The sequence below is a fragment of the Lygodium microphyllum genome, chromosome 29, assembly GCF_053477565.2.
Source record: "Lygodium microphyllum isolate KBCC chromosome 29, Lygodium_microphyllum_v1.1.10, whole genome shotgun sequence".
NCBI lineage: Eukaryota > Viridiplantae > Streptophyta > Polypodiopsida > Schizaeales > Lygodiaceae > Lygodium > Lygodium microphyllum.
This window is the reverse complement of record NC_141163.1, coordinates 86,348,135-86,357,274: the sequence shown is the minus strand read 5'-3', so window position 1 is coordinate 86,357,274 and position 9,140 is coordinate 86,348,135. Positions and strand designations below refer to the sequence as shown.

Here is a 9,140-nt window from a genome sequence, read left to right as displayed (position 1 = left end):
AAGAGCTAACATAGGATATGATCCATTGAGAGGCTTTAACAGTTGTTGCGGCTATTATTTATGGCTTGCAGATTGAGGAGATTACTAAGGAGTCTATAGATGGAGCTTTATGTATGCAGTGTGAGAAGACTCTTTAGCCTGTATAGTACTATGTCTGCTATTGAAAGTACTTTGTATTTTCAGCATATTATGGACATGCCTTGAGTTGCCAGAAAGTATTTGAAGAGAAAAGAAAAAGAATTGAAGCTTGCACGTCTTTTACAAGATGAAGATAGGGTAGATGGTCTCTATGATGGGTTGTCATGCTCGGATACTAAGAGATGTTGAAAGGATTCTTTCGAGGCTAGAGGAAGTGAATTTGACCTTGTTGGGGCTGAAGTCTATTTTTGGTGTGAGAGAGGTTTTGATTGTTGGACATATGTGTTCTTATTATGGCAGGAGGCCTTCCCCTGCAAAGGCCGATGCCACAGAGAAAATTGCGAAGACTTGCTCTTCTACTTCAGAGGTTCGTAGGTTTCTTGGAGCTTGTGTATTTTATCTTATTTGGATTCCTGATTTCACTCATATTTCAGATGATCTCTACTAGCTCTTAAGGAAAAGGCAATGTTTTTCTTGGAACATGAGACACACTAGAGCTATGTAGAAGCTGAAGAGATTATTGAGAGCTACTTCGACTCTTCGAAAAGAAGATTATGAGTGTGGGAGACCTATTGTACTCACTATTGATACTAGTCCTATCGGCATTGGATGGGCTATTGGCTAGGATGATGCAGATGGGAATAGGTATGCCATTCGGTTTGGGGTGAAAGTCCTAAATGAGTGGCATCTCATGTATCCACAGATTAAGAGGGAGCTCTTGGGAGTTATCACGGCTCTCGAGAATGATAAAGATTACTTCATTAGCATTGTTGTGGTGGTCGAGATTGATTGCTTGCCTCTTCTAGGTATGATCACGAGTTGTTCTACTCTAGACATTGCCATGCTTAGGTGGATTGGTTATATAAAATCCATGGATCCTGAGTTCAGGCACATAGCAAGTAAAGACAACCAGTAGTCGATATGCTTTCATGAGCGAGGTGTGATGATATGGATTCTTCTTACATTGATGATGTTGATGATGGGGCTAATCTTTTAGCCATGTATTCTGATTATACTTGTCATTATCTGCTTAGGAGAGCTTTGATGAGTCTTTGTATGCAAGAGAGTATTTGCAGATTGGTTGTTATTTGAGTACCATGTCTAGATAGGATGGATGGACTGATGCGAACTTCAAGAAGATCAAGAGGAAAGCTTATAGTTTTTTCTTGCGGAGTGGGCTACTTTGGAAGCATCCACGGAAGTGAGGAGGACAACCATGGAGAGTTGTATGTGACAGAGCTTCATAGGTGTGAATTATGAGAGAGCTTCATGAAAGTCTTTGGGTAGGACATAGAGTTATTTGGGTGACCAATGAGAAGATTAGAGAGTGCTACTGGTGGAGAGGCGTGTATAGAGATATCTCACAGTTTGTTGAGACATGCACAGATTGTTAGTTGTTTTCTTCAGTGAGGCATAGAGAGGAGCTCCACCCTACTTACCCGCTATGTATTCACTACAAGTGGGTTCTTGATTTGATTACTATGCCTGTTGGATTGGGCAGATGCGTTACATTGTTTTGGCATAAGAGGATCTCACGAATCAAGTGGAAGGAAGAGCATTGAGGACGAAGACTACTTTGTTGAATGATGTTATTTGTAGGTATGGCTGCATTGGAAAAATTACAGCAAATAGAGGTGAGTTGGATGTTGATGAGACTAGGGAGTTTTTCTCTCGCCTTGGCATTAAACTTGATTTGACTTCACCATATAATCCAGAAGGTAACAGGAAGAGTGAGAGAGGCCATCTGCCAATTGTGAAAGCCTTTGGCCAAAGCATGCAGTGGATGGGTCAAGGAGTGGCCTAGATTGTTGCCTTATGCCTTATGGGCTGATTGCACTATCCATAGTGTGACCACAAGTTATATGCTAGCTAAGTTGATGTATGGATAGAAACTAGTCATGGCTATAGAGATTTGCACACTTACTTGGAGTGCTTTACCGTGGCAATAGGATGAGATGGCTAGAGAGGATCTTTTGGCTCTTCGTATTCATCGAATTGAAGAGGAGATTTGAGGATATTGAGAGAGCTATCTAGAAGCTCAAAGAGGCCAAGAATTCATAGCAAATATTGATTTGATAGCATAGATTGAGACCTAAAGAGATTGAGGAGGTAAATTGGATGTTGGTCTATGACAACAGTCTAGACAACTAGCACAGTACTATTTGGAAGGTTTTGAGAGACGTTGATTCAGACCTTATTTGGTGCAGCATGTCCATGACAATGCTGCGTATTCCTTAATAGAGCTTTATGGTACGGTCTTGTAGATACCGATAGCAAAAAAGAGAATCAAACTGTTCAAGAGAGGACAGACAATGCAACCTATGCAGTTGAGGAGTTGGATGATGAGTTTTATGATGGACTTGAGGCATGAGATGATGTACATGAGGATGTGGATATTGCATATGATTTTGCAAAATATGAGGAGATCGCGTTGACCGTCGAGCTTGGCAGTGATGAGGATGGGTAGTTGTGGCCCATCCAGAGGATGTGGAGGGTGGGAGGGGGCGGATGTTGTGATGTTGCGTGTCCACCACTACGAACCTGAGGGCGGAGTTTTTCCCCAAGAATTTGAACTCATTAGTTAGCATCATTAGGAATTTGTTTTTTGTTGTATGTGTCTTTTCATTTGCCATTTAGTTTGAATTGTTAGTTTAAAAATTTTATTACTTGGTTCCATCCTAATTTTTTTGCATTTGCTGAGTAGTACTTAGGCGCAAATAATCTGTGTGTATGTCTGTGTGTGTGGTAGCTCATATAAATGCTTGCTTGTGTATCTACATCGTTTATGTATTCAGAAACTTCTAAAATGATGACACAGGTTTTTAGTGTATGCAGTTTAATGTCAAGACAAGCGGGGATGCCGGATTTGTACGGGATTCTTACGACCATATGAACTCTGTCTAGTCCAAAGTTAAGAGGGCAAGACATAAAGAGCAGTTGCTTAAATTGAAGCAACATCTTGGAATGAGTCTATCAAAATCCCGAGGAGGACAGAAGATGCATAATATTACATTCGATCAAACATGAAGCTTTCCATGAAAATAGGTGTGAATGGTGACTAAATAAAACAAGTTCCCTTCTTGAAATTGTGAACATGTACTGTTTTTTCTGACGCCATCATTAAATCTTTTAAGCTTTGAATATTATGGAAAAAAAGCAAAGCTAATGATAGCTATGAAAAAGCTATGATCTGGTGTGAAGGGGGGCCGTTATGAGGTTGACCTGTTGCATCGACACTGCTATCTTGTTTATTGGACACGTGATCACAGATGGGTCTTACGTGGCCATTGGTTTGCTCAAAAGGGTAGGATTGATTGGTCCCCATGGTGCGAATATATTTCATAATAGCTTGAGTTTGCATATTGCAACTAGATTTGGCATTCGTGAAGTAGCCTTCAGGGAAATTTGTAGCAAGACTTAACCTGCAAGGGTTTTTTGAGTGGAATCAAATTGGGGCATTCCCAATCTGTTCAACCTACACATGAAGATTTGAATCAAATTATGGAAGAGGAGAGGGATGACTATTGCTCACAAAAGTAGCATCATCCATTCTTGCAACAAAGGTGGCAGGAAAAGGTGATTTTTATCGGTTTAGTATTAATGATTCCCTTGCATTAGAGGTAGCCTTTTTAAAGCAAGAAGAAGATTTGGTCTCGGCTTGGTGGAAAGAATAAGCTGAATGTAGTGAAGGTCCAGTAGGACCAAAATCAAAGTGTCCTCTCCAAAAGATGATGCAAAAAAGTCAAAACTGAAGTGATTAGGGAAGGGGAGTTGAGAATCCCTAGAAGGCGCCATGTCGAGGACAAAAAAGAGCTTGTTGAACTAATGGTATAGAAATGAACTAAAGATCTTATGCCTTTGAGTGTAGAGCTCAAAGCTCTTATGTAAGTTTGAGTGCACAGTTTTGACAAGTCGTGGCACTGATGAGCAATTTGCATTGTTGATGTTGAGGCTTTCAGACTGACATAGTGTTATCATGCTGATGAAAGGCATGCTTTTGCTCATTGACTCAATGCTTATTACTGTGATGCATTATGGTGGAGACTAGTCAATGTATTACAGGAATGAATTGCCCAAAAATTACACTGATCTATTGCCGTGTAAGTGATTGTGTGTTGATCATGAAGATGAGAGAAACAGTCATGACTTTGTCAAGTTCATAATCCATACTTGACGCCATTGATTTGAGGCCTAAAGAGTGAGCAATGAAGATTGTTCAAGAATGTTTCCATGGTGACAAAAGAGTTACCATGAAGCTGATGGTTCAACTATGACCTGGAATTGACTGCATGGGTAAGGAAAGCATTGGGTATGCTGATTTGATTGAGGCAAAAGCTAAATAAATAGGACGGAATTTTGTTATGATGTTGAAAATTTAATTGAAAACGGATCTTAATTAACTATGTCAACAAAGCTTTCATGATGAAGAAAGAATTAAATAGCTTGCCAAGTCATTATACTTGCCAACTAAGATATTTATTATGCTGCTGAATTCACATATGAAGAGTTGGAGTGGCTAATGCTAATCTTAGAGAGGTCTTTCTAGTCAGGATAGATTGGAGCTTGTATATTGCTATCAAGATAGTCTCTTCTATCATTAAATATTTTGGACATTTTATGCATTGTTGAAGTATGGGTTCAAGGATGCAAAGTGTATGTTCATACTTTGATTTGATTGAGCTTTAGTTTTGTAATTTGGCTTTGGATTTATACTTGGAATAGAATGACAATATACTAGACCCTTGTCATCAAATTTGTTGTCTTGAATCGATCTTGATCTTACTTCCATCTCGCATAGCGTCCTTGCGACAAGTGACTTTTGCGAACTCCCTGTGCGACATCATGGTTGTAGGTGGGACAGGACATACCTTAGACATACCCCAATAGGACAAAAATACATGTAGATGACAAGATAGATGTTGTGTCATAAATGATGAGGGGAAGAGGTTGATGTCTCGTATGAGAGAGTTGTGTCAACAAATATTTAGGCACAATGTTTTGGACCATCAGAAGAATATACCTAGGGAAGCAATGAATATGTAGTAGCATCTTTGCATGAGGAGTTTTCAGTACGTACGACAATAGAGAGGTTTTGATCAAGTGTATACATGCACACATGTCACACATACAATCAGACGCACACAAGGCAATCAAGAGTGGCATCCCAAATCTTGAGTGGCTAGACGTAGAGGATTGGTGGAGACCCACGGAGGAGGCCACAGATTCTTTAGGATGATGACAAGAGTAGTGGGAGGTAGTGAGGACATGATTGGAGGCAAGGGTCATGCATCATTTGGAGAATGGCGGCCACATAACTTATTTAGAGGACTTTCTAAGTTTTCTTTTGGTTCTTCTTGCTTTCTTATTTGGAATATCACTTGTATTAACAATCTTCTTTTTGACAATGATATTCTATTTTCTTTGTGCACTCCATCACAAACCGTGATCCGATAGGTTTGGAGGCTCGATATCTAGAGAGATACAATCTCGCTACACTTATTGATAGATTACACATGAGCGATAGCCCAATAAGTCAATCATTTTTCTTGTCTGTAGTCACTAGTTTTTTTAATGATGCATTATGTATGGTAGACGTATGTCTGGTTGTTCATTTTTCAGAGTCCGTTCAATACTCCTTTATGTCGAGACAAGCTTTTAGATGGCGAGAATTTGTAGTATGCCCTTGGCACATCATTTTCTTTTTTGGTCTTGTGATTTATGCAAGCCTCTTCCATGTAGCATTCCTTAAATATACTTATTATCCTTTGTATAAAATCACACTTTGCAATATTTATAAATACATTTTCATGTTTGTTTTGGCTCTCCTCTCCATGGTTCTATGTAATTTCATGAGTTGTCATCCCCAGTATTGTACTTATTTTATGAGTTATCAGTCTTGTGGTTTTAAATAGTTTTTGCACCCCTCTTGATGACGATTGCGGATTCAATATGTAATTGCTTTACAGAATATCATACAACACACGCTGTTGCCCTATCACCAAATTTTTTTCCCTCTATAACCATCGCTATTTGTATCACTAATTTCCTATAATAGGAGACACTATTTTTGTCACTATTTGCATTATAGAGTGTTGCTAGATGAAAATATTGACGCTATTTGCAACGATTTTATAGAGTTGCCAATATTGATAGTTTTAGCAATGATGGGGGCAAATTTTTTTAAGGAATATTTGCGTTGCTTTGAACGTTGGTATATGACATGTATCTTATAGTGACTTGATGTCAAAATTCTTGGCATCGCTATTCGAAGAAAACACCAAAGGTTTTACACATCATCAATATCGATGGTTATTATATATTTTGCCTACACTCATCATTTTTTGGGAGGTCAAAGTGGCAAAGGATAGTTCATGCATTGATCATGTTGTTATATTGAACAACAAGACTACTGAAAATAAAAGAGATGCTAAAATTTAGTTATAAATGAGAATATACGATGATTATAGCACATTCCTTTTCTTTTTTTCCTATACAATAAATACAAAATGCCACTATACTAAAATGGACCGTAGCCATCGGACTAAAGGTCTATGTTGTTTTTGCACCAACAAATATTTTCCCTACATGATGATAATATGGAAAAATTTAAAATCTTGAATGTTGTATAAGAAAGAAATAACGAAAATGAACATGTAGGAATATTGGCCCTAATATAGCAATCTTTATATTTAACTGTCATAAAAAAGGGAGGATGCCCCCTTACAAAAGAATGGCATAGATGATAACTCACATATTGAAGTCTGTATGGTATTCTCTTTGTATTTTATGTCTTTCCATGCCTTACATTTAAATGATGACAATGGGCATTCTCGGCCTCATTTGCTACTAGGTTCAAGGGTTTAGGGTCAAATGACTTTAGGGGGGCTTTATTGTATGCATTGAATGATGACTTGATAGAAGTTACTACAACTTCCACATAATCTTCTACCCATTTAGGATCAAATTGATTCCTCTCTACCTCAAAATGCACCATCTCTAGCCTCTAATTTTTGTACGTGTGGAGGGGTAGCTCTTTCATGGTTGATTGAAAATAGATGAATGAACGAATAAATTTCACACACACACATGCACAAGCGTATGCTTCCTCTCTCTCTCTCTCTCTCTCTCTCTCTCTCTCTCTCTCTCTCTCTCTCTCCAAAATGAGGTTAAAGGGAGATAAAAGATAGAAATTTCAAAAAAGCACCTCAAAAGAACACAAAACGTCTCTCAAAAATAAAATAAAATAATGATAACCAATCATATGACACCCCATCTATTTTCTCTTCACCAAAACTAAATGATTTGCTCATACGAAGGCATGTTGCACCTATTTTACCATGTTTGGCAAGACCAAATAAAGACTACAATACTTGCACAAATAGATGTTGGCTCTCATAATATTTTAGTCATTGATGATCAAGGCCCCACTATCAAAACATGAAGACAAAGCTAAACTTGGCATGTGAAAAATTTACTTACACTTTTCGTAATTGGGAGCATGAACACTAATCAAGCGCTTTCTTTGTCTTCAAAGCTTTCAAAGCATTTGGAAATTGTACACATGGACAATTTGGAACCTAATAATAGCTAGATTGTATTATCAATGACAATGAAAAAGAATCTGAAAATATCGATGTTCTGTACATGAGAAAGAATGTGGACGAATAAAAGATGGTATTGTGTATGGTGCTATATTATAATAGGGCCGGAGGAAGCCCCATTGGAGAGATGTATAATTTCAATTGAGCAATAGCTTTGGATATGTACATATAACGGAACCAATAATCGATTAGGGATGGATGAGGGTAATGAGGATGTTGGGTCATCTTATTGTCCTCTTCTCAAGAGAGACTCTTGGCGTTGGAGCTTCATTCGTTCATGGAATCGAGCGATGAAAGCATCGGCAAGGTCGCTCACCTCCTCCGCTGTCAAGCTAGGCACTCTCTGCACCGGCTGCCGGCCAGGGCGGCGGCCTCCATGATGATGATGATGATCATCATCATCATCATCATCATCACGATCGACGTCCACCAACTTGATAAGGGCAGGCCAGCGAATTACTGGATCAGACAGTGTACGATCATGCTCCGCAGTCGATGCCCTGGCCGTCATGGCCGCCGCGCGTGGGGTACTGTAAGATGCAGACCGCCTCAAGGGCTTACGCTCGGCTGCAGTAGCAACACAGCTACCTCCGCCAGGTGCTGCAGGCGCCGTGGCGGTGCAGCCCGGGGCCGGTGTCTTTGTACGGGTATTGTCTTTCTTCTGGCCGTCTGATGATTTGCTGCAGCTGGTGCTCATGATCGCCTGCTTGGTGATGGCGGCCCGGGGGTCGACCATGGCGGTGGGAGACTTTTGGCGTCGAGCTGATTCTGATGTAAGTAGTCGAGTTCCCAGAGTTCGCAGCTGGGCGTGAGAGCCAAGAGAGAGAGGAGTAAGAGGCAAGGCAGCAGATGAGATGCGGCGATGCGGCAGAGGGTGTGGATCAGAAGCGGTGCTTCGGAGATGGAGGCGAGGGAGAAGGTGAGAAGCAGGCGGCAGAGATGGAGGCGGTGATGAGGAGGAGATGGGAGCCAATACGAGAGCGCATAGGCGGTGGGCGGAGAGGGAGGGAGAGAGAGAGAGAGAGAGAGAGAGAGAGAGAGAAACGCGGGGGGGGGGGGAGAGAGAGAGGGATGACTTATAATGGGGCTGGTAAGTCTGTTCCGTCACCCATTTAAAATGCTTTCATGCACGCAACCGCTGCGTCCTGGCTGTCACACGCCTGCCGTCAATGCGGACTCGCCAAGTCTTCTACGCACACATCCCAATTTTAACTTGCCCTAATCACTTATACACTAGAGTCTTCATGAAAACAACTCAAAATTCTTGAGAGACTTTTGAACCATTACACGTATTTCTTACTTCATTAACTAAAACATTTAGTAGACTTTAAAGCTTTAAGTCCTCTCTTTAAAATTTCAAACGTTTTCGTAAATTTTGTAGTTTATTTTACATTAAACCTC

The 9,140-nt window shown here is 40.1% G+C and overlaps 1 protein-coding gene across 1 annotated transcript; it reads right to left on the bottom strand.

Annotated features, from left to right (window-relative positions):
• Window positions 1-7,557: 7,557 nt before the first annotated feature.
• LOC148010871 (uncharacterized) lies at window positions 7,558-8,739 on the bottom strand. Its single transcript, XM_087671794.1, has one exon. The coding sequence runs from the start codon at window positions 8,473-8,475 to the stop codon at window positions 7,966-7,968; it is 510 nt and encodes a 169-aa protein (XP_087527920.1). The 5' UTR covers window positions 8,476-8,739; the 3' UTR covers window positions 7,558-7,965.
• Between the last annotated feature and the right edge of the window lie 401 nt (window positions 8,740-9,140).

Excerpts from the sequence above, each read along its gene's own strand:
- LOC148010871 (XM_087671794.1), bottom strand. The coding sequence starts at position 8,475 with ATGGTCGACCCCCGGGCCGCCATCACCAAGCAGGCGATCATGAGCACC.